The sequence below is a fragment of the Scheffersomyces spartinae genome, assembly GCF_019049425.1.
Source record: "Scheffersomyces spartinae strain ARV_011 chromosome Unknown scaffold_6, whole genome shotgun sequence".
In the NCBI taxonomy this organism is placed as follows: domain Eukaryota; kingdom Fungi; phylum Ascomycota; class Pichiomycetes; order Serinales; family Debaryomycetaceae; genus Lizanozyma; species Lizanozyma spartinae.
Genome location: NW_025065053.1, coordinates 16,338 through 41,336, shown reverse-complemented (window position 1 = coordinate 41,336; position 24,999 = coordinate 16,338). Strand labels below are relative to the sequence as shown.

At 39.3% G+C, this 24,999-nt stretch overlaps 11 protein-coding genes across 11 annotated transcripts; 4 read left to right on the top strand and 7 right to left on the bottom strand.

The window, feature by feature from the left end:
• Positions 1-1,393: 1,393 nt before the first annotated feature.
• On the bottom strand, positions 1,394-2,395 carry OAC1 (Oac1p; the record flags this gene model as incomplete). The annotated part of the gene is made up of 1 exon (XM_043194924.1): positions 1,394-2,395. One exon carries the CDS (start codon positions 2,393-2,395, stop codon positions 1,394-1,396), a length of 1,002 nt encoding a protein of 333 aa, XP_043050121.1.
• Positions 2,396-3,102: 707 nt separating this feature from the next.
• Positions 3,103-6,255, top strand: CYM1 (Cym1p; the record flags this gene model as incomplete). The annotated part of the gene is made up of 1 exon (XM_043194923.1): positions 3,103-6,255. One exon carries the CDS (start codon positions 3,103-3,105, stop codon positions 6,253-6,255), a length of 3,153 nt encoding a protein of 1,050 aa, XP_043050120.1.
• Positions 6,256-6,840: 585 nt separating this feature from the next.
• ERV25 (Erv25p) lies at positions 6,841-7,476 on the top strand (the record flags this gene model as incomplete). Its single annotated transcript, XM_043194922.1, has 1 exon — positions 6,841-7,476. One exon carries the CDS (start codon positions 6,841-6,843, stop codon positions 7,474-7,476), a length of 636 nt encoding a protein of 211 aa, XP_043050119.1.
• Positions 7,477-7,521: 45 nt separating this feature from the next.
• KQ657_004242 (uncharacterized protein) lies at positions 7,522-9,297 on the bottom strand (the record flags this gene model as incomplete). Its single annotated transcript, XM_043194921.1, has 1 exon — positions 7,522-9,297. One exon carries the CDS (start codon positions 9,295-9,297, stop codon positions 7,522-7,524), a length of 1,776 nt encoding a protein of 591 aa, XP_043050118.1.
• A 167-nt stretch (positions 9,298-9,464) lies between these two features.
• On the bottom strand, positions 9,465-10,070 carry KQ657_004241 (uncharacterized protein; the record flags this gene model as incomplete). The annotated part of the gene is made up of 1 exon (XM_043194920.1): positions 9,465-10,070. The coding sequence occupies one exon, from the start codon at positions 10,068-10,070 to the stop codon at positions 9,465-9,467; it is 606 nt and encodes a 201-aa protein (XP_043050117.1).
• A 401-nt stretch (positions 10,071-10,471) lies between these two features.
• Positions 10,472-13,111, top strand: KQ657_004240 (uncharacterized protein; the record flags this gene model as incomplete). Its single annotated transcript, XM_043194919.1, has 1 exon — positions 10,472-13,111. One exon carries the CDS (start codon positions 10,472-10,474, stop codon positions 13,109-13,111), a length of 2,640 nt encoding a protein of 879 aa, XP_043050116.1.
• Positions 13,112-13,461: 350 nt separating this feature from the next.
• Positions 13,462-17,031, top strand: DOT1 (histone methyltransferase; the record flags this gene model as incomplete). The annotated part of the gene is made up of 1 exon (XM_043194918.1): positions 13,462-17,031. One exon carries the CDS (start codon positions 13,462-13,464, stop codon positions 17,029-17,031), a length of 3,570 nt encoding a protein of 1,189 aa, XP_043050115.1.
• A 14-nt stretch (positions 17,032-17,045) lies between these two features.
• ISW2 (DNA translocase) lies at positions 17,046-20,144 on the bottom strand (the record flags this gene model as incomplete). The annotated part of the gene is made up of 1 exon (XM_043194917.1): positions 17,046-20,144. One exon carries the CDS (start codon positions 20,142-20,144, stop codon positions 17,046-17,048), a length of 3,099 nt encoding a protein of 1,032 aa, XP_043050114.1.
• Positions 20,145-20,419: 275 nt separating this feature from the next.
• On the bottom strand, positions 20,420-21,469 carry UNG1 (uracil-DNA glycosylase; the record flags this gene model as incomplete). Its single annotated transcript, XM_043194916.1, has 1 exon — positions 20,420-21,469. One exon carries the CDS (start codon positions 21,467-21,469, stop codon positions 20,420-20,422), a length of 1,050 nt encoding a protein of 349 aa, XP_043050113.1.
• Positions 21,470-21,661: 192 nt separating this feature from the next.
• OST6 (dolichyl-diphosphooligosaccharide--protein glycotransferase) lies at positions 21,662-22,800 on the bottom strand (the record flags this gene model as incomplete). The annotated part of the gene is made up of 3 exons (XM_043194915.1): positions 21,662-21,685; positions 21,821-21,834; positions 22,017-22,800. The coding sequence occupies 3 exons, from the start codon at positions 22,798-22,800 to the stop codon at positions 21,662-21,664; spliced, it is 822 nt and encodes a 273-aa protein (XP_043050112.1).
• A 351-nt stretch (positions 22,801-23,151) lies between these two features.
• KQ657_004235 (uncharacterized protein) lies at positions 23,152-24,672 on the bottom strand (the record flags this gene model as incomplete). Its single annotated transcript, XM_043194914.1, has 1 exon — positions 23,152-24,672. The coding sequence occupies one exon, from the start codon at positions 24,670-24,672 to the stop codon at positions 23,152-23,154; it is 1,521 nt and encodes a 506-aa protein (XP_043050111.1).
• Between the last annotated feature and the right edge of the window lie 327 nt (positions 24,673-24,999).

The window sequence follows — 24,999 nt, the reverse complement described above, 5'->3', positions numbered from 1 at the left end:
AACAAACAGACAGGCAGTCAAACAAACACACAGCCAGCTAATACAGACAGACAGACAGACAAACAGCTAAACAAACAGACAGACTATTCAGTTCACCTTCACTAATCAAAGTCTCCACACACAAGAATGAACGAGTCGTAAGTTGCACTGAGCGCTTTTTGGTTGATGTTCGATTCGATTGGAATTATTTTGGTGTTAGTGCGAAGGAATTTTGGATGTCCTTGAAAAGGAGGCAAAATTGAAAACTTAAACTCAAAGACGAAAAGTTGCTGCCAAAAGAAAGAAATCACTATACAGAGACAGTACTGACAATTACACGCACGTAGTAAATTGTGGTATGGTATATAAGTAGCGGAGTATGATGAGATATAACAATATCGTTAGTTGTTAATTTATGTTATAGTTATGGGTTGTATAATGTTATAGCGGTGTACTTCCTATAGGTTGAAACGGTACTATGCTATACTCCTGCCCACTTAGTAATGGTACTCCCTTTATATTCGTTTGCTGGCTGATGATATTATAGGGCCGGACATTGAGATTTTGCACAGTTGATAGATTTTCTCCGGTGGCAAAGGTACACGACTCGCCACCTGTTACAGAATGAGGAGTGCGTTATAGGAAGAATAGAGTAGGTGAAGGTTGTAGTGGCCAAACAAACTGGTGGCGTTAATTGTACGGTGAGTTGTCAAGTGTTAATGAGACAGTCATAATTGTACAGCGTTGTACAGTTTAAGTTGAGGTTTAAGTCTTACGAGGTAGGGAATTTTGATTGTACGGTTGTGTTCACATGGGTTTAATTTGTACGGCTTAAGTTATACGGCTTAAAATATGCGGTATAATTTGTAAATCTATAACCCTGTTTGGGCCCTATAGTTTGTACGATATATTTTGCCATAATAATTGTTAAATTGACTGTTGAGTCATCTGTTACATGCTTGCCACGCGGTTGGAATTGTGTGACTTTTGAACGGTGCCAAAACCCATGACATCTTGAATCACTAAAGCGTTTACTTACTAAATCCGGTAACCGATGCCGAACTGCAAAACTGTCGTGTTTGTACCCATGCTAGATTACAAAACGACTATGCCGTATTACACAATATAGGCAAAGCTTGTTGTGGAAATGCCCCTTCCTGTAGATAATAGTGTAATTAAGCATAGGGTACAGGCCCTTAGATTACCATACTAATGGCCATACTAATGAAATACTTATGGGCCTCACTATGATGTACCATACTGTAAGAAGTAATTTCTGGTATACAATGCACGACATACTCTGAGTTCGGTTTATCGGAGTGTCCTATAGTAGTATAAAGTGCTGTAGTATTATACGTGTTGAGATATCCTCTTCTTGTGCTGAGATATACTGTACTCTATTAATCTCTATATTCTATAAACTGATTCTCTTCTCGGGAAACAAGGAACCTTCAACTTTAACCATGACTTTCATACACTGTTCCATGAACATTAAAGTTAAAATAGAATGAGGTCCAATCCGAAATAATTGAGCCCAAAATCCCTTGTATAAAGCTCCAAATCCTTCACTTGATACAGTCTTACGGAAACAATCCACAGGCCCTTTATACAAATCACCCTTTTGATTATACACTCTGGTCAATATCACATCCCAAGGATTCATAACTATAGCGACCCCTAACCCTGCCATTGAAGATGATAAAAAGTGTAGACCTAATGAACCATCTTTAACAATGTTATGTTTCAAAAGAAATGTCTTTGTTGCATTATAAACAGGCAATTGAGCTGCTGATCCAGCTCCGGTTCTCAATATTGCGGCATCCACACCTCGGAATAATCCTTTAATACCTTCTGCCTTATAAATTTGCAGTAACCCATCCCATACACCTTTATAATAAGTCTGTTGTCCAATATGATGGGCAGCTTCAGAGTTGATGGCTTTTGAATATGATTGCATCCGAGTCTTAATCAAAAAGAATGGTGAGGCAATCATAGCTCCAGCGCATCCAGAAATAGCTCCACTTAATACATTAACAAACAAGTTCTGCGGTACTTTACCTCCTTCAACAAAAGTTTTAGGAAACAAATATTTGGTGATATAATATCTTGAAGGTTCATATAACCCAATACGACATCCATTCAATCCTAACTGATAAATATATCCACACAATAACCCCTGTTGTAATCCACGTATTCCTTCATGCTGAAAAATATAATACCCAGCCTGAAATGGATTCTTATACAATTTAGGAGCCAGTTTAACCTTGGATAATTCTCCCTGTAACTGCATTCGTGTTTTCACTAATTCAATGGGATTTGTAAATGTAACAGCTCCACATGCTGCTACTCCTCCAGCAATAAACCCTCCAAGCGTAGAGACTCTTTCTTGATTTGTCTTCTCTGAAGGTTTACTCATTTTTCTCAATAAAATTGTTTGATAATGGCTCAAAATTTGAGCTTCCTTCTCTCCTTTGGACTATAACCCACAATGACCGTCTTCAAGGGCAATCGATACGAGTTTGTTACAGTTAGTTAATGGTCGTAGAAAATCCTTCATCACTGGAGATAAAGCCGAACATGTCACAAACATAATTTTTTCGCCGATCCCGGTGCCGTTACCGGGTGAACTTCTTACCTTGAGGAAAGCAACTTGTGGTGTCAAACTTGACACAATGATTTGAAATTCGTGTCACACTACTTTCTTCTATCTGATCTCTTCAAGTCTTATCGGAATTAATCCAATCGATTAGCAGCGGACCTAGCGATTTAACGAACTAACTACTTAACGATTTAACGTATACACTTACCAATTCATACGTATACACTTATATACAGGAAACAATTGAAACTAATAAAAAAGTAAAATAACTACATACTCTTAAGCTAAACGAGATACAAACCATTTGAACATATTTATTCATCAACATATACTAAATGATCCCATGGTTAAACGTGTACACCCACCTTCTTCACTTGGACTGGCACTGATGGCGATGAGAACTTTTCTCGATATATGCAGGATCGAAAATTGTATAAACTATATGGTAACGACCATACAAATACATTATAGTTATACTGTAGTTAGAGTTATATTAACCATTAGTGATAGAACTGGCGTCTAATATGCTTCGAGCTAAAGGAATAATAGGAACCAATGGTTTACGAGCTGCTCGTCTCCGTCAAATATGTTCGCGTAAATTAGCAACGTTTGCAGACACTCAAAGTATTTTACTTAGTAAGTATCCTATAGGGTTGAAAGTCCATGGGTATACCATAGAACAAACGCAGCCAGTACCTGAATTCTCATTGGTCGCTGTTAGATTAAGACACGGAAGGTCAGGGTCAGAGCATTTACATTTGGACTCACCCAATGACAAGAACAATGTGTTCGCCATTGCGTTTAAGACCAACCCTCCTGATGCTACTGGAGTACCTCATATACTAGAACACACTTCGTTATGTGGATCATATAAGTATCCAGTTAGAGATCCGTTCTTCAAGATGTTGAACCGATCTCTTAGTAACTTCATGAATGCCATGACGGCTCACGATTACACGTATTATCCGTTTGCCACTACCAATGGCAAGGACTTTGATAATCTCATGGATGTTTATTTGTCTTCCACGTTGCAACCACTCTTGAGTCACCAGGATTTCATGCAAGAAGGGTGGAGATTAGAGAACGAAGATTTGGCCGACCCCAACTCCCCCTTGACATTTAAAGGGGTGGTCTACAATGAGATGAAGGGTCAATATGCCAATTCTGCGTACTACTATTGGATCAAATTCCAAGAAGCCATCTATAAGTCTTTACATAATTCAGGGGGGGATCCCAAGAATATCACTGATTTGGCGTATGAAGATTTCATTCAATTTCATGAAACAAATTATCATCCATCCAATTCAAGAACATTCACTTATGGTTCATTGCCATTGACCAATCATCTTGAAAAGTTAGACACGGCCTTTGCAGGCTTTGGATCTCGTAGCAACTCGTCTCAGATCAAGTATCCTATTTTCGAGTCATATGAACCCACAACTACAACAAAATCTGTTAGTGTCAAGGGCCCATTCGACTCTTCCACTGGTGTACCCATTGAGAACCAACTTAAAGGATCAATAACATGGAATTTGGGTAACCCATTGGACGAATCAAAGCAATATGAAGTTTTCAAATGGAAACTTTTGAGTTCTCTTTTATGTGACGGTCATTCTTCTCCTTTGTATCAACAACTTATTGAAACTGGACTTGGTGATGACTTTTCCATCAACACCGGCTTGGATTCAACTACAGCTCTTTTATCATTTTCTGTTGGCTTAAGTAATTCAACCCAATCGACAATTGACGGGTTAGAAGATAAAGTAATTGCCATTATAAAGGAGACAGTTCTTCCTGAATTAGAAGTTGCTCATGATGGTAATTATCATATGAGAGTGTTAGCATTATTACATCAATTAGAATTGGGATTCAAGAAACATAAGCCTGATTTCGGGTTAGGATTATTAAACTCGATATTACCTTCTTGGATCAATGGAGTTAATCCCATTTCATCAATTCAAGTCCAACAGATTTTAGATCGATTTAAACTGGAATACCAGATCAAAGGGTTGGGGATATTCAAGCAAATGATTGAACAGACCCTTTTGAACCCTCAAACGCAAAGATTAAAGTTTACTTTAGTTCCCGATGCTTCTTTTGCCAATGAGTTGATAACCGAAGAAGCCACCAGGTTGGAGTCTCAAGTGAAGAACTTGGATGACTCAGATAAGAAGATTATTTATGATAGAGCGCTCCAATTGAAGGAGAAACAAGAACAAGAAGAAGATATATCCGTTTTACCTACTTTGACATTAAAGGACATTCCAAGAACGGGGGACTTTTACCCATTAGAATTTAGTAATATCAAAAATAATGAAGAATCATTGTTACAGAAAAGAATAGTTGATACCAATGGATTAATATATGCAGCGGGATTGAAAGATCTCAGCTTCTTACCATCGAAATATTATCCATATTTGCCTATATTTGCCTCTTGTTTAACCAACTTGGCAGGTACAGCGTCTACGCCGATTACCGATTTGGAAATCAAGATCTCCAAATCTACTGGAGGGATTTCATTCAATGTTTCGTCTAGAACCGACCCATACAATTTAGCGAACGCCAAATTACAATTCACTATGAACGGTATGGCATTAGAAGACGATGCTCAACAGATTTACGACTTATGGTACGAGATTCTTCATGAAACCAAGTTCAATAGTGAAGATGAAACCGTTGTTGATAAGTTATCCACATTAATCAAAGGGTTGGCCCAGAAACAAGTGGACATGGTAACTGATCGTGGCCATTCGTATGCTGGATCAGTCTCCAATTCCAAATTGACCCCTGCCAAGTACATTGGAGACATGCTAAATGGTATGCAACAAGTGGAGTTTATATTGAAGATAAACTCTGAGTTGGAGAGGAACGGTAAGGCCTATTTGAAGGAGACAGTGTTACCTATTTTGAAAGAGATCCAAGAGTTTATTCTCATCCATGGTCACTTCAAGTATTCGCTTGTTGGAAATGCCCAAGCCCTTAACACCAACGAGCAATTGTTGGGGACATTTAATGAAAAGCTATTAAGCAACAGTACTAAGTCCACCCAGAAGAATGAACTACAAGTGTTGTTGAACAACTATCGTCAGATTGACCAAACAGATCAGCATGAACTCATTGATTTACCCACTCAAGTTGGATACGCTTCCCTAGCAAAATTAGGAACGACATACGACACCAAAGACGGTGCTTCCCTTCAAGTACTTTCGCACCTATTAACCTTCAAACACCTCCACTCTGTGATTCGTGAAGCCAACGGTGCCTATGGTGGAGGCTTGAATTATGACGGGTTGGGGGGAGTTCTTAACTTTTATTCGTATCGTGATCCCAATGCGGTTAAGTCCGTGGAGTCGTTTGAGAATACGCTTTTGATCTGTGGAGACAAAATCAAGGAATGGGACGCTAACGACTTACAAGAAGCCAAACTCTCTATTTTCCAAAGCGTTGATGCACCCATGAACATTGCAAGCCAGGGAGCCACCTATTTCTACGAAGGCATTGATGACGAATTGAGACAACAAAGAAGAGAAAACTTTCTTGATGTTTCCATTAGCGACTTGACCCATGTCGCCGAAAAGTATCTTATCAACAAGGAGAATAAGAAGGCCATTACCGTTATAGGTAACAACGACCTCTTAAACGTTGGAAACGATTGGGCCATTAGAAAAGTGTCCTAACTACAATGATTATTATGTCGTTATTATGTCGTTATTACTATTAACCTCTGTATATACAAGAATTGTGCCATATATCTATACCATATTACCGAGTTCTTCTTAAAAAGTCTCGCTCGGGAACCTGAGGGACTCTTCTCTTCTTATCTTCAGTGAACAAACAATGTCTTTTGGCTCTGGGATCATACAAGATCAAATTCAACCGTTGGTAGTGTCTGGGAACCTGAAACCACTTCTCGTAGCCGGTTTTGGCCGCAGAGACCATCTTCACCATCACCGTGGTCGCCTTCTTTGCCATCGTTAATGTTAGTGGTGGACTATTGGTGATAGACTGGTGGTGGTATACCATTATTTCTGGTGAAAAATTTAGTCAAACTCATGACAAAAGTCGTGCACTTACCATATTAATGTCGACTTCCTAAAAAGGCAGTATGTGCACTTATCAGCTCCGACAAACCCCCCACGAAAACGCGTTCGAAAATTTTTCGTTGTCATTAAATCAAATCAAACCAACACATACAGTGTATCATAGTAATATAGTGTTTCATAGTAATACAGTGTATCATAATCAGTGTATTATAATCACCAATGAGACACGTCATTTTCACATTAGTAGCAGCATTTTTATGGGCCTTGGTTTCCGGGTTACATTTGGAGATCCCTGCCAGCCACCATCCTGAAGCCACTTGTATTCGAGATTTTGCTCAAGACGGACTGTTGGTTGTTGTGAATCTTCAAATCGATGGCAACCCTGGAGATGGCCAGCAATTGGATTTGGTGATTGTGGATTCTATGGGGTTTGAATATAGAAGAACCAAGGATATAAAGGATAAGGTTAGGATTGCCTTTACATCTCATGATGCTGCTTTTGATGTTTGTTTCACCAACACACTTAATTCTCGATTCAGAGGAGAAAGCTATGTCAGACACGTTGAATTGGATATTGAAAGTGGAGCTGCTGCCAGAGACTGGAATGCATTGCAAACTGCCAACAAGTTGAAACCTGCGGAAGTGGAATTGAAGAGAATTGAAGAAGTAACCAATGAGATCCACGAGCAATTGACGTATTTGAAAGTCAGAGAAGAAAGAATGAGAGATACCAATGAATCAACTAATGCCAGAGTTAAATGGTTCTCCATTGTGGTTGTTTTTAGTTTGATTGGCTTTGGACTCTGGCAACTTGCTTATTTGAGAAACTATTTCAGAACAAAGCATATCATCTAGTTAACCACCACAGTCGTCTCTTGATGAGATGATATAATAGGTATATCAATCTTTATACTGGTGTAGATCAATATCTAGTAATAGCTCTTCCCATCCTGCCACTTCTTCCGATGCTTGTTTCATACGCCTGTTGTACTCTTGAACTGCTGTTCGGAGCTTGTCCCCTTCACTATCATCTGCAATCGTAGTTCTAATCGTTGCCATAATAGTAAGGAGTCTTAATTTGTGCTTGAACTCATCAACATCATCACCCAATTCAATTCCTGCTATACAACTAGTGAAGTCCTCTACTACTTCCCATGCCTGAAGCTCGTCATCTACTGTGATCAGATTCGATATGGCTAGCTTCCCTTCCAGTATGACTTCCTTAATAAACTCAACCACACAGTGTCCGGGTACGAAATGGAGCTCATGTCTAGTGGCACCAATGGCACAGCTGAAGAAGTGCTCAAAGTCTTCAGCACTTAGTTTAAGCAACATACCACTGATAATCGATACAACACTTTTGAAAGGGGAATGAGGATCGTCTTTAACTAGTGTATGATAATAGTATAGCACTAAAATATGTCCAAACACAAGCTTCATAGCATCAACCTTCACATCTTGTGCATTCCACTGTGGTTGTTCCAATATGATGCCACCAAGTTTGATTTGATGCTCGATATAATGCCTATCTCTTCCAAAGATGGTTCTGAGGTTCTTAAAACGTTCTTGAGCCACATTGGTGTCCACTAAGATCGACCGTATTACTGCTTCCACACTATCACGTTTTGTATACGGGAACATCTTGTTGAAAAGTAACGATGACTGAATGGATTTAAGATTAAAGTTCTCTTTCTTCATCTTATGATGGAGATTTACAACGACAATATCCAATATTAACCGTAAGAATTGAGCATAACAGTTGTATAGATTAGCAAATGCATTGGCTTCCCATTGAGTAATACCAGTGGTTATTTGACATCGTTGGCTATATTCAATTGTCATCTCCATGACTTCCCAGTACCCTTTAGAAATTCTTCCTGAGTTTAAATCGGAGATCTTACGACCTACAAGCCAGTCGTCAAACACTTTAATACGTTTCAACAGATCAGCTTCGTGTTTCTCAGGTTCTGGAGTTTTCCTAGCACCACCAGCAGATCCAGCAGGTGATTCCAGTCGTGATATATTGAAACTATCAGGTATATTTACTCCTGCAAACCTTGTTCTCTTTGGCGATAATGAGTTTTCGGTGATAGCCTTAATCACAGAGTCACTATCGTATTTATCAGTATCATGGTTATCGTCTGCACTCTTTCTATAGCTTACAAGAATATCATCTATAGTTGAACGTTGGGCTCTCCCTTGTTGACTAAACCGACTATCAGGTAAGAAATCCATTACACTCTGGTACAAGTACTTGCACACAAAGTCAAGCTTCTCCTTTAACAACAGGTTATCATAATCGCCATTCGCCATTGCCAAATATGTCTTTAAAATGTGAAGGCTTCGTTGACGAAGTTCATACCGAGCTCCATGCATATCAACATAGTGTAGTGATGAGTTCATGGCATTCTTGGAAGCATCTGGGCCATTGACGCTTTCATTGATGGCAAAATTGATCTCATCAAGGCGACAACTTAATGTTAATAGGATCCGGAAAATATCTAAAGGTGGGATATCAGGGTTATGGAACGTAGTCTCCAATTGGCTAACCAAACTTTCAAATTGGTGTACATTAACGAGATTGACTATGGTTCCATGAGTGTAGTCGTCTAACAAAGTGACGTAATAGTTGGCCGAGGCCTCTAGCAAATCAGATATCGCATATCTTCTACTCATGAAGGAAGTAATCCTTTAGATGTGAAGATTCTCTAGGATAAGCCCAAAAAAGGAAGTTAGCTACCTTTGCAATCTTGTGTTTATACCCGTTCATAATCGGTAGCGCCGAATAAAGTAGGTTGTGGTAATATGTACTGGTGTGCGGGTGTCGCTGGTAACCACCTTTCCTACTCTAGTTCACCTAAATGTCCTAGTATATCTGCAAAGACTTTGATAGTAATATGAGTAACTTCAGAATCAAAATCGTAATTAACAGGCTCATCTCGCTCATTGACAGCACAGCAACTCAACATATCAATCAATAATCCATCAGACATACCCTTACGAGCATCGGTGGAATCTAATTCTAAATGAGTCTTGATTTTTTTTAGCAGAGGCAAGTCTAATTTGAAATTCACAAGATCTGAATCGGAATACTTCCTTCCAGGGACAGTAGCTTCCACACAGAGTCTCCAAGTCGCCAATATATGTGCATAATTATCACGATATTTAAGTAAACGGTCAACGTTCCGGATTAGTTTATCGATATCCAAGATGTCTAGAATGTTGCCAACGTCAGCATTGGGTGCTGTTAAAGTATAAGCCAGAAGTAAACGCATTGTCATCGCTTGTTTCCGATTACTTGGGTTGTATACCACAGATCTACCATTCATGAACTCATAATAATAAGTAACACAGCCGATTATATCAGTAACAAAACATTTGGGGATTTTAAGTTGTTTAAATAGGGTAGGAATCTGTCCCAAGTAAAGGTCTGGAGTTTCTTCTGTCATAACTGAGTAGAGCTCAAGGATTTCATCTTCGTTATTGGGATCAGGGTTTAGAAAGCCATTCGGCTTAGCTTTGCGTGCCATAGAAAGTGTGGTTTAATGGATCAATGTAGAAAGAGTAACAAGTGCCAATGCTTAGCATCCCAGTATGGTATGTCCTTTATGGTTTACCCTCGGAATTGGTCGACTTTCGTTTTTAATTTCCGACCATGTATCGGTGCTGGTTTGGTTCCCGGAAATACCCCAGTTTTCGTTATCATCTTTACTCAAAAGGGAAAGCGATAACCTCGGTATATATATTATCAACTCTTTATCCTTCCACGCCGTTCAACAGCTTTACACCCCAATAGTTAAGGTAAGGCAAGTAACAGCGACATCTACGCCAATTGTTACACAAGTTCACAATGAGTTATTGGTTGTTTCTGAGGGGTGACAAGAGCGAAACCCCCATGGAACTGGAACCAGCAGTGTCGTCTGCATCAGACCCGAGTGAGAGGGCGACACCCGGGTCAGGCCAAGTACAAGAGTCTATTCCTGAGTCAGATTCAGTACCAGACGTACCAGTATCACAGGGTTCCTTAAAGAAGGTAACCCATACAAAATCACAAGGGACATTGCCTTCTGCCGCGAGCTGGCTTGGATGGGGGGCAAGAACGTCTGTTACTGAAGAAGAAAATGACAACGAAAATGCCATAGAAGAAGAAGGAGAAGCAGATGAAAGGGGGGGTGCAAAGAATGAGGGTGATGATTTCATAGCAGGGAAAGATGAAAGCGATGATACAGAGGAGATTGAAGACCATGTTTCAACTTCCAAAAGACGAGGATGGAGTTTCTGGAGTAACAACAATATTACTGGGAGCAATCCCAAAGGCAGTAACAATAAAGTGGACCATAACGGTGCGAAGGTTGATGATTCTTCCAGTGCTGTAGTGGATGGTGATTATAATACCAAGAAATCAAAGAGTGAGAGCTTCTCTAATGCGATTATAGAGTCTCCTTCGTTTACTAATCTTAGAGAGCTTAAAGAGACGACGGCCAATATTAAAGGATCATCTAAAAAAGATGGCTCAAAGAGTCCAACAGTCCATCCATCTCCACCATCATCGAATACCAATGGAAATGCATCTAATTCCAGTAATGATAATAATACCAATGAAAGCGTTGATGATGCTGTTCTATATAAACCTCATGACCAACCCAACCAATTTGATAAGATTAACACTCATAAGAACGAAAACATAAAAGAGAACGTGATTGTCCCCAACTGGAATTCATGTCTTCCCAGTCTTTCCTATTCCAACGGTTCAAGTTCTTCGTTCGCTGGTGGGTTATTTCGTAGCTCCATGACAAACTCCACCCAGAACAATGCTAAAATAGAGGTTAAGAACTGGAGAACGTTGATTTCACAATTATCGTCACGATTAGGTCTCTCTTCCACAGCAATCACTGGTTCAGGAGGAGGAATAGATGAGCCCTATCATTCTTTTGAAATAAACAAGAGTTCATTAGAAAAGCAAGCTAATTTGCTTTATGAGAGAACTTATAAATTGTATGGCAAAAGTTTGGCTAAACTACCACCCCACAAAAGAGCCTGTTTACCCAATTATAGCAAGGTTTATGATAATCGGGTGGGAAAAGGAGAAGACGAAACTTATGTTTTTGACCAACAAACTCAACTTGAAGAGGATGCTGCAGATCCTAATTCGATTTCAATTACCAGTGACGCCACAGGAAATTTACTAATTAATGCAGATTCCCATGATAGAATTAGGAACAAATATTTGCTTAATCAAGCACAGATTAGATCTCAAAAGACTGGACCATTGAATAAAATTAGAAAGATTTTAATTATTGGAGTTCATGGATTCTTCCCTACCAAAATGATAAGACCTATAATTGGTGCACCTAAGGGGACATCATCCAAGTTTGCCAACGAAGCTGAAAAGGCGGTGATAAGATATTGTGAAGAGAACAATTTGATTGATAAGGAGAACGAAAATCAAATCAGTATACAAAAAATAGCCTTGGAGAAGGAAGGGAAAATATTGGATAGAGTGGAGTTCTTTACTGAAATCCTATTGAAATGGCAAGAAGAATTAAACAGTGCAGACTTTATATTCTTTTCGTCTCATTCACAAGGATGTGTTGTTTCTATAATTTTATTGGCCAGACTAATCAACGAAGGAATTCTCAAGAATGCCATCTCAAAACGTATTGGTATTCTAGGGATGGCAGGGATTAATAATGGTCCAATTTTCGGTAGAGATAAGAGTTTATTCATGAAAGCATATTCAGCGATTGAACACGAATCATTGATGGAATTATTTGAATTGAATCGTTTTGAATCCATTCAATCCATGACATATAAAGACCTGATCCAAATCATTGTTAATTCCAATGTGAAGATTTGCCTAGTTGGTTCTATAAATGATCAATTGGTTCCTTTATATTCAGCTTTGGCTCTGCACGTTTTCCATCCCAATATTTATCGGGCATGTTACGTTGATCATGCTTCCCAGACTCCACTTTTCATTCAAAAGGTGGTATCTCTATGCTGTCAAATGCAGAACTTGGGGTACTTTGACAATAACGTCATAAAGGAACTAAGTACTACCTTAGCTGGTCCTTTGACTGGTGGTGGACACTCTAAAATCTATAATGACGGTAAAGTCTACGATTTAGGAATCAAGTTTTGTCTAGACACAGATGATATCGTCATACCTTCCATAACTGCGGACAATAATACAGACATCACTCGAATTCCAATCAACAACCAGGTTTATTATAAGGAATACAATATAAGTAAGTTGGGCACAAATCCTTATATGCTCCCCTGGTGTCTTCGAGGGTTTCTTTTTAATGTGGAGAAGAATTGGCCTGATAATACCAAGGCACTTTCTGTTTCTAATGGACATTCAATGGGCTGGACTGGCTACGATGAGGTTCAACTGCTCTTCACTCTGTTTGAGACTTGGAAACCGGATTCAAAGGCTTATAAGGAACTTAAATTCAAGTTGAACGGATTTAGAGCCAGCAAATTATGACTATGGTATAGTATAGTATAACATATACTTATATTAGAATAGAATCGGTATAGATGTGACACAAACCCACAGCACACAAAAGCGAATAATATATTACACAAAATTCGAATATTTTCCATTGCAATGTAAAATTGATCTGAGAAAATATAAACAACTGATACCTCTTTCTCCAATTACCACTAACATTTCAAAGTATTAAGTACTTTTAAAAGGCGTATATCCCATTCAGACGGATAGATACGCGTGGCATTGATCGGGATCTCGAAAAGCGCGTAATTTTCTGAGCGCTAGAAGTTAACTTTAGGAAATTAATTATCGATATAGACGTGATCTGAAGGAAAGGTTATAGTATGGAGATGGTGGAAACAGAAGAAGGTTTAGATATCAACAATGTCAGTAATCACAGCGCTGAACTGTTGGTGAGTGCATCTGAAAGCAGTTGTAGTACAACCAGTACCATACCAATTAGCATAGGGTCGCCATTGACACCTGTTTCTGATGATTTCCCTATGCCAACGATAACGAGTCTTTTGAAGGATGCCACAACGATCATGGAAATCCCCAAGTACGTTGGTTGGACGGTGGAGGAGTTCAAACAGTTGCGATGGCTTATAGTGAATGATTTGACTCGTAGTTCATTGGCCTCAACATTTCCTACCAAAGATATACTGGATATAGTCGATAAGATCAAACTGAGGGTATATGATACGGAGAAGATCCCTTGGACTGAGCCGGAGATAATGTTGGTTTACCAATATTTAAGACTGGGTTTACCCTTGTCCAGCACTGAATTCCCATTGAGGAGTCCAACTAAGTGTAAACAACTCAATACCCTTTGTATGGAAATATCTGATGCTATGAAAACTTCAGAGTGGACTGTTCAAGATGTGGTTGATTTCCATATGGCATTAGAATATGAATTTACAACTTCATATATCCAATTTTTATGGCCTCATAAGCCAATTGAGAGTGTTTTAAAGGTTATAAATTCCATATCTGTTAATTTCCCTCGTTCACTCAAAGAAGAGCTATATTTAAACTTACCTGAAGAGACGAGAAGTTTGAATGAGTATCGAGCAGAATTTCCCCAAAGAATCAAGGCTAATAAGTTCCCTGCCCATCCAAGACAACATATAGTCCATGAAACAATAGAAATAGAAAGAAATGGTCAATTATACGATAGAGTGGTGGATATAAGTAATTTAAGAGATCTCAGTGATATTTATCCGTTGGAAATTATAGATGAATGTATTGATAACGATTTAACCAAATCATGTTTACAAAGCATGTTCCCAGGAGAAGATATTACAAACATAGTTCAGCAAGTGATGAAAAGAATCAATAATAACGCTGATGGCGATGATCAGCAGGAAATTCCGTTTACTAGAGGGGAAAGATTGAGAATGAAAAAGTTTGCTGCTGATCAAGTACCAATGGATACTATATTTAATGAATTCCCATTAAGAACTCCAGAATATTTAACCAGAAAGTACAAAGAATTATGTTTGGTTAGTCATAGACAAAGGACATTCAAGAATAGTTATGAGAAATTGATCTATGAAGCCAAATGGTATGCATCAATGGAGGATTCCTCCACTAGTTCAAGAAGTAGTAGAAGAAGACGAAGGGGAAATGAAGTTGATTTGGATAATTTAGAAGAAGAAGCCAGATCTATTTCCCAAAGGAAGAAGAAGACGCAAGTCTCGGTTTTATCTCAAGAGGAAAAGGCTAAAAGATCAGCAGCTAGAAGGGTGAAACAGGAACAATTAGCTGAGGAACGAAGAAAAAAAAGACAAGAGAAAGCCCAATTACTTGAGTACAGAAGACAAAATGGTCTTATTCGACCCAAAATGGAGCCCAAGACTCTTCTTACTCAACTTAAAGAAGCAAATGATTACTTTATGACAGTTGCTGGTGATCGACAAAGGATTAATGAAGGTGAAGTTCGGAGACGTAAACGAACAGAGCATTTCCAACCTGAATATAATGTCAAGATTAAGTCACTGGTGACAAAGAAGACTTTACGGCAATTGCAAAAGGAAAAGATAAAGCTGGAGAAGAAGAAGTTGAGAGAAGAATTAAAGAAGAAACGAGAACAGGTAAGAGTGGAGAAACATAAGAAGAAACAGAGTAAGAAGAGGAAGTCCAATAATACCAAAATCAAAATAGAAGAACAGCTAGATGATTTAGCTGAGGAAGAAGTGGATATAAAGGAAGAATCCCCTGAAGTTCAAGATGAAATTAGTCCCTTTGATCCGGATGATATTGTTCGAGATACTTTGGTTCCGCTTAATGGCAGAGAGCTTTTCATTGATAGCATTTATAAGGCAGAACCTTTCATTCACAAGGTTGAATATGTGGATAATTGTCCCTCTGAACTCATGACTCAAGCAAGTACTCAGATTAACACCATCGATACACTAGCAGCTGATATTGTTACCAACCACATATTTTATTATCGAGATCTTCCTATATCATTCCCTCCATTGACGGTTATGGACGAGACAACGTCCAAACCTATTCCAAATGTTAACAACAAGGTCAATTTGCGGTTTCTTCTTTACCCTCAACATTGTGAACAGTTTGTGCTTGGCTCACCCAAGAGTAACGAACTAGATCCCATTTATGAGATCCAAAAGTTTTTCCAGTTACATTACGGCTTATACTTTTCCCATTCTGAGAAGTTAAAGAAGATTATAGTAGAAGACTACTGTGCCAAATTGGATCATTATGTTGATGAGAATGATTTTTCTGAATTTATGTTTATTATTGATAAATGGAATAAGCTAATGATCGAACTTTCTCCCAATGATATCGTTATCGATGATGACCAAGAAGATATTAATAAAGCAGTCAGAATTTATAGTACTAGATACGAGGAAGCCAAACAACCAACTGCTGTGGATTTAAGATTGGATGTTTTCTTTTCTGAAATGCTGAGGAAACCTAATGATCAACCTGATAGTGAAGAGATAGAGCATCCAAGTCCAATTTATGATATTGTCACTCCTTCAATCAAAATCGTTACTCCTCCGTTATCTGGAACCGAAGAAGAATTCAAAACTTCTATTAACAAAGTTTCAACTAAACGAGAGGGGGGTCCTAAAATCGAAGAACCTCAAAATATTCAACAAGGTCTGTCATCGTATTCGAATGCCAATTATATGAAACCAAAGTCATATAATAAAGACATTTTTGATAGACTAAGAGAGAAATCCACCATTTCAAGATTCACCACTCAACAAATCTTCCTTAGAGTTTATTCTAGAGTAGTATCTATTGATTCTAGAAAGCTTCGTTCCTATAAAGCATTTACTGCTGAAGTTTATGGAGAGTTGTTACCTTCATTTATGAGTGAAGTTTTAACCAAAGTCAACTTCCAGCCTCATCAAAAGTTTTATGATTTAGGTAGCGGAGTAGGTAACACTGCATTCCAAGCAGCGTTGGAGTTTGGAGGTCAATGCTGTGGTGGATGTGAATTGATGGAACATGCTTCTAAATTGACAACATTACAGCAAAATTTATTGAACAAGCATTTGGTACTGTTTGGAATGAAACCACTAAACTTGGACTTTGCACTTCTGCAAAGTTTTGTTGATAATGAAGCCGTACGGAAAGTAGCTCTTGAAGCCGATGTGCTCTTGGTGAACAATTATTTATTTGATGGGATGTTAAATAATGAAGTGGGAAGATTATTATATGGCTTGAAAACTGGAACTAAGATCATTAGTTTGAGAAACTTTATTGCCCCAAGGTATCGAGCTTCGGGTGATAGTATTTTCGATCGACTCAAAGTGGAGAAGCATGAGGTTAGTGATTTTCTTTCTGTCAGTTGGACTGCTAATAAGGTACCTTATTTCATATCCACTGTTCAAGAGAACATATGTCCGGAATATCTCGGAACTCATACACCGGAATAATTATCAATGTTATATTATTTTTTTCCATTCTCTATAGGATCAACTGTTCCTGCTCGGGTACTGCTATTGGAAGTATCTCCCTTGCGCCTCTTACCATGAAGAGGCCCTTCCATTTCTCTGGTAATGGCAAGCAATAAAGTATTAACTCTTCTTGATAATTCTTGAGGAGTACGGGAGCAAATGTACCAATCAAATCTGAACAAATCACTGGCCAAGATCTCTTCCTTAATTTTCTCACCCAAATTGTCTGTGAAAAGACCAAGTTTATGTACACAGTTCAAGATAAAGCCGTCTTCCAATTTGGAATAGACCCTTTTGGCGTTATTAGGAGGATATTGAATCTTTAAATCTTCTAATGGGTTTTCCAAATTCTCCATCTTGATATTCAAGAGTTTCTGTTGGTTAATTAGCTTTGCGGCTTTCTTTTCACTGGCTTCAATCTGGGAAATATATTTATCATACCCTTCAATCTCCTTATACTGTTGCCAAAAGGCTTTCAGATACCGTTCGACTTCGTCCTGATCTTTATTAGCCATGGCTTCAGCAATATCTTTATAATTGGTCCGACCATATTTGGCTGCTCCATGAATATAATTGGTGAAATCTCTTCTAGTCCATGAATGGAAACATTGCGTTAACAAATGATCTTTCCGTTGCTGTTCTTCTTCAGTTAGAGGAATGGCATCTTTGACTTTCTGTTGTTCCAAGTCTCTTTGTTCAGCTCGAGACAATTCCTCCAGGTCACTAACTTTATCATCATCTGAATCTCCTCCAAAGTCATACACTGAATATTTATAGCCCACTTCCTTTTTATGAGCATATTGTTCTCGCTCTAACAAGTCCACCAACTCATCAGGGAAGAACTGATGATCTTGAACGTTATATGCTTTGGGAGCCTTGGGCCTTTCTTGCTTGGTAGCTCCCTTCTCCTGAACGTTCTTCATTACGTCTTTATAATAATTATCCACAGAATAAGTTTGTTCCTTCCTCTCACGTTTACTGGGGTTAATCCAGGTGAACCCTAATCCACCAGCAGCAGAATTATCCTTTTTGGCAAAGTTCTGGCCGTTCCATTCGTACGTGGAGGAATCAAAGGTTATGTTCTGCAAATCGTCCAACCCCAATTTGTTATACCGGTTATTCAAATCGGAAGTCTTTTCAGCTCCTCTTTTCAAAATGCTTTCTATATCGTCATCCAATAGGGAAGTGGCATTCTTGGACTCAAACACCTCCTTCGCTCCATGTTGAATCATTCCTAATAAATCATCTTTGGTGTTACCAATTGCATTGGAACCAGTGTTCAGTTGTCTACCTTGTTGGATAACCAATTGGTCCAACCGTAACTTCTGAGCTGCTCTTTCCAAAACCTTCTCTTCAATGGCATTCTCGGTAACAAACCGGTACACTTTGACTTGCTTCTTCTGGCCGATTCTATGGGCTCTATCCATGGCTTGTAAATCGGCTTGAGGGTTCCAATCAGAATCATATAAGATAACTATATCAGCCGAGGTCAAGTTAATACCTAACCCACCGGCCCGAGTGGTCAAAAGGAAAATAAACTTATCTGAATCTGGGGCATTATAGGAATCAATGGCTTCAATTCTATCTTCATGATCGGTAGATCCATCTATCCGACAATATTCATAATCTCTTAAATAACAATAATCTTCAAGTATATCCAATAATCGGGACATTTGGCTGAATATAAGGACCCGTGAGCCTTCCTTCTTGAACTTCCGTAGCATCTTATCCAAAATAATCATCTTTCCGGAATTATAGACCAAATGTTCATCGGTGGTGTACGGGGGTCCTGGCTCTGCTCCATCAAATAAATAAGGATGATTACAACATTTTCTTAATTGCATCACGATATTCAATAACCTTGTTTTCCCCTCTCTTTTACCCACCACTCCGTTAACGGCATCGATGTCCTTCTCGAGCAACTTCTTGTACCAATCGATTTGCATGTCTGTCATTCCAGTGTAGATGTTGACTTCCACTTTGGGAAGTAAGGACCGTTCCACGTCGGCCTTGACTCTTCTCAAGAGGAATGGACTGAGCACTTGGTGTAACTGTTGAACCACTTTATCTTGTTTCCGTACGTCCGAGTCCTCATTATCGTCGTCTTGATCCGCTGGTCCACCGCTCTGACTCTCAAACCACTCGTCAAACATCTCAGAGTCCCCAAACACATCGGGGAGCAAGAAATTAAGCAACGCCCATAACTCGTGCAAGTTATTTTGCAACGGCGTCCCGGTAATAAGCAACCGGTTCCGGGAAAAGAATAACCGAATGATCTGCGAAAGTGAAGAATCTTCGTTCTTGATTCTATGGGCTTCATCTACAATGATGTACTCCCAACGGATCTTCTTTAGGTGTGATTTCTCTCTGATAACCATTTCAAACGACGTGATGAGCACGTCGAAATCAGCAGTGTAGAACCGATTGTTGAAGAGCTCCGTCCGTTGCTCCTTGTTTCCCTGAAGAACCAACGTGTTCACGTCCGGAGTCCATTTGGCAAACTCTCGACGCCAATTGTCAAGCGTGGATTTGGGCACAATCACTATAAAGGGCCCGTCGATCTTCTTTATGTACCGGAGAAACCCCAAGAACGAGATGGTTTGAAGCGTCTTCCCCAACCCCATCTCATCTGCAAGAATCCCACTGAGTCGGTTGTCGTGTAAGGATATCAACCAGTTTAAACCTTGGATCTGATACTCTCGGAGCTTCCCATCTTTGATGTAGCTGGGACTCTCAGTGAGCACCGTCTGTTGTGTCTCTTCGTCGTCAATGTGCTCTTCGTCAAGCAACAACTCTGCGTCCTCTTCCTTCTCTGTTTTCCGTCGACGACCCAGGCCTCCACCTCGACCCTTTCGGCCGGTGCTCGACGTGCTCTTGCCTTGGAACGACACCTGCGAGTCGATCTGCTTGATCATCTTCTTGAACCGGGCGTCTTTGGACGCGTTGATGTCGATGAAGTGGCGGAATAAATCCGTTAGTCCAAGCAAGTACTTGAACCGCTTGGTCGAATCATCTATGTCGTTCTTCTTTGCTGTTTTGGGATCGGTATCCAAAAAGAACCGCTTGATTCTTTCTTCTCGTGTTTCTGACATAATACGACAGCAATACGAACAAATACGACAGTAATCCGAAGTCTTCGTTGCTGGCGTTTGTCTTCTGTTTGCTAGTCAACTGTTTACGTTCCGAAAATTATTTATATGAACCTGGGTTTTGTGTAACTTCAAATGTAGTATAACCTCACCTGAAAAGGGGGACACAACTTGAGTACAAAAAAAAATATTGTGTGCTCAATATCATATATTACCATGTAAATGCTTAGGTGTGTATACAGTTTATACACATTAATTGACTTAATACTTAACAGACTTTACTCTACAACATTCCCCTCCATTAAACCCCAGTCAATTTTACTCTTTTTCTGTTTCTCAAGCCACTCATTGCAACGTATAAACACCTTCAGCGTAAAGAACCCTCTGCTGGCACTTAAAGGTGAAGGATGGACACTTTTGAGCACCAAGAACTTATTAGGGTTGGCATTCAATTGACGTTGGAAGTTACCTACTCTCTTTTGTGCTGGAGACCCCCAAGCCATAATAACGAACCCCTGACGATCTTGATGAAACTCAATGGCCGTTTTAATCACGTCTTCAGTAAAAGACTCCCATCCTTTCCCAGCATGGCTATTGGCCTTATGGGCTTCCACAGTTAAGCAGGCGTTTAACATGAGCACACCTCTCTTGGCCCATTGGGTTAAGTTACCGCCTCCTCCTCCCGGGATGGTCTTGTAATCAGGTATAACAAACTGCGGGTAGTCGATTTTAATGGTCTTATAAATGTTAAGTAATGATGGTGGAGGTCTTGTGGGTTCCAAGACTGAGAATGCTAACCCGTGAGCTTGGTTGAAGTTATGGTAAGGATCTTGGCCCAAAACTAAGCATTTGACTTTGTCAACGGGAGTATAATGAGACCAAGAGTAGATTTGATTTTCAGGTGGGAACACAGTGATTTTGGCTTGTTTCTGATGAGCTAGAAACCGTTTAAGTTCAAGGAATTGAGGTGTTCTGATCCTCTTGTGAAGAAACACTAGCCAACTAATATGAAGATGGTCTATTTCCGTACTTAAAAGTGACCGCTCTTCTTCACTGAGCAGATTAATCCATTCTTCTTTATTGAAATTGTGTTTAGCACAAAAATCGTTGTAGTCAGAGTCAGAATCACTTTTAGTCGTACTTTTAGTCGTATTATTGTCAGTGGTAGCACTTTCGGTATTGTATTCAGTAGTACTACTTTTAATACTACTTTCAGTGGTATTACTTTTTGTCTTTTCTTTCGACCTAGCAAAGAAGTCTGTGATTAAACGTGGCTTTTTGCTACCACCATCAATAGCACTATCAAGTATTCTTTTAGATACTGTCATGGTAGTGAAACGCGTGTTCGTAAAATAATGTGTTAATTTTTCAGTATATGTCTCGTAAAATAGACTGCGTTTTCTCGTATTTGTGTTTACGATGAGCTAACAGACAACACGGTTAATATCAGATATTGCAATTCAATAGCTTAAGGAAAGCGTTACAGTATATCGCAGAAACACCGTTAAATATTAATATTATTATTCCATCTTCGTGATTGTGTTCTATTGAGAAACGTACGTACGTGGACGTGCCAAATAAAGTATGTGAGGCTTGAACAATCTACAAAGTATAATGATAGCAGATGTGAACTCTAGAGCTAGGACTAGTCTAGAAATGTTCACTAGATTCTCACGTACCAGCAGAATCAACACTACAAACGAAGCCGTTGAGTGTGTAAATATTTTATGGCATGAATTTTCGCACCCACTTGCGCTTCTCGTATAAGTCATTAGTTTGTATTCAACTAGAATAGCCGGAGTAAATAGTAAGGATAACCTCCATCTTTTCGTAAGTATGCACTTGTCAAAAACGAATATAGCAAAAATAATAAACCATTTGCTCCAAGGATCAACACGAAACGAGTTAACTCGGAGTTAATGCGTGAATCTTTCGTCACCTTATATTGACCCATGTAAATCAACAATACCAATGCTCCACCAAGTAAGATATAATTAGTAGCAACCAAAAAAATCTCTATTCCAAACTGGTACAGCTGTCCTCCACTAAAATAGATCAACCCACCCTTATCGTTTTGAACAAGGAATGCAATGCCATTCATAGTGGTGAAACTGTATCCACTAACAAACAACCCCACTAGAATAATGCATACGGCGCACCATGCAGATTTACGAGTAACCAGCACGTATTGAGAGCCCTTCTTTTTGATCACCAATATGATCACTAGTGTGATGAAGAAGTTCTTTAAGAATGCCAATTGCGGGTCTTCTTCACGAATAGTGATCCTCTTTTGAACGGCTTCACTTACAAACTGAGCGAGCGCAAGAGACTGTTTCCTTATCTCATCTTTTGGAAGCTGGAACACGGTACGAGGCTCTCTCAACATACGATACCCAAGAGGCAATTGTTGATTTGAGCCGTCTTCATGGAGCTCCTTGTCCGAACTGGGTGGGATGATAACGATTTGAGGCACAGTGGTAACTTGGGCAACTTGAAATATAGCACCATTCTTTGGGTTAACCAAGTCAACCTCAACAAAGAAAAGTAGCTGCGCGTCAAAGTAATCCTGGTACCAGGATTTGGACACGGTACCCACGATATCAGGCACAGTTTTACATACCTGACATCCATGTTCTTCTTTTGTTGATGTGAATGACATCACTAGGTAGTAATCCCGTGGTCCACTAAAGAGAGAAAGATTTCCATCATGAATGCTGATGATACCGTTGGGAGATGAGTGCACAGCTTGTGCTAAAGCCACTAGGTTTTCGTTGTATGCAAATACACATAGAGCGGATATTAAACCCCATATAGCCACGGCTAGTGGTCTCATCGGGTATGTAGTAGAATGATAGTAGGTGATGGACATTTATCAACGTAAACACACTTTAAACCTAAGAAAACTAGATTTGGTAGCGCAGAACTAAATACCATAGTCACGTGACCTTAAGAACATATACCGCTTAATGTTTTTTGGCTGAACTAATATACGTATACTTGTCTATTATATCTAAGTGTTCTGAGGTAGTTCTATTATGTGGGCATCCACAAAGTCATGCTGTTCGTCTTGATTTATTATAAGGAATCCAAGAGTAACAATTATGGCTCCAAATAAGTACCAGATATTCACTGCGACTCGTTTGATGATCCAATCACCGACCATTGCCAAAGGAATAGTCATTGAAAGCCCGACAGTGACCGTCAAAGGACTGGTGAGTAATACTGCTTTACACCAACATAAATCGGAGATAAACGTAATGGTGGCATTTATGCAAAGTAAAGTTATTGTTTCTCTTGTTGAAGGTAATTCGAAAGTCTCCCATTGAAGCCAATGCAATATAAATAACGCGGGCCAGAGAAGTACCAAGCAAAAGATACCCACAAATCCAAAGAATAAGTGAGTATTCAAGTTCCGTTCCTTTTTCAGATGTGGAATAGTGATTCTTACCTTTAATAAGATGGTATAAACTCCGTAGATCAATGCACCCCCAAGAGCAAGGACATTTCCCAATAGTATTAACGATGCTTGTTTGGTTGGAGTTTCTGGAGAGTTCCCTGTAGAGCCTGAAGTATCAATCTTGGTGACTATGACAACTCCGATAAAGGAAAGAACAATTCCGGTGACTTTGTTTGCGTTAATCTTCTCAACAGAATAAATGAACCCAATGAGTAAAGTGAAAAATGAAGATGTTGATGAAAGAATGGTTTGGGATGCCACTGTGGTATAAGAAAGACTAGCGTTTGTAGCCAAATTGGCCAGAAACCATAGAATCACAAATTGAAGTGAAAGAAGCACTGTCTCATAAATATTGATGTCCATATCTTCTTCCAAAGGATCTATTGATTTAGAAATACTAAGTAGTTCATGACTTTGATGGACAGAAGAAGGATCTTGCTCATCGGAAGAAGGAAGTGACATTGTTTCTTCAATCACAGACAATTGTCTTAGTCTTCGAGAAGGCTCTTCATTTTCGTGTTCATGTGATGCAATAGTCCCATAGGAACATGATGTAATGGCTTCATCTGTAGGAGTTGTAGCACCACTTGCAACTGGAGACAGAATTAACGGAGACGAGTGATTGGAATAATTGTCATTAGCTTGAGTAAGATAAGCAACTTTTTGATTGACAATAATACCATCAGGTGGTGAAGGTGTTTCTCCCCCTCCTATATTTCTTTCCTCGTCATCATTCATGCAGTCTATTATGGAATACAGTCGTTTCTTGTTAAGGGTCTTTTGATAGTCCCGCTTCAATTGCCGAATAAACCGTGACACAGACAAGTCCTTATGTTGTAGATAGGGGATCAAATACAAACAGAAACATCCAGTATTAATGTAGGTTATGAAGAAGGGCTTTTTGTAAGTGTCTTCTTCTACCAATGCGTTAACAAGAAACGATGACGCCACCCAGAAGAGCACTACCGACAGAAGGTTGATTAAACCCAATATCCATTTCTCATTAGGAGAAAGCTCGTTCTCCGGAAGAATGAATGCTTTTGCATATCGTAGGATTTTATCCATGCTTATCATGGTAGTAATCGTATATGATAGGCGTCGTATAAATGGCTGTCGTAAATCTCAAGTCGTATACTTTCTTTCTTTTGTTGGTCCTTCCTTCGTTCGCGTCTAATCTCTAAGACACTCTCTCGTATTCCTGACAAACCAAAAACACCGGTTACCATGTAGTAGAAGCGCCGCTGTGAGTCTTTATGGGACTTTAACAGTAGACGTTTTTGTATTTTTTCCCTACCACCGATGGGAGCCACACCTAAACTTCCTATTTAGGTTATAATACCGAGGGTACTTCAATTCGAATATGGTATACGTATATATGTATTTAGTAAGGTGGAGTAATTT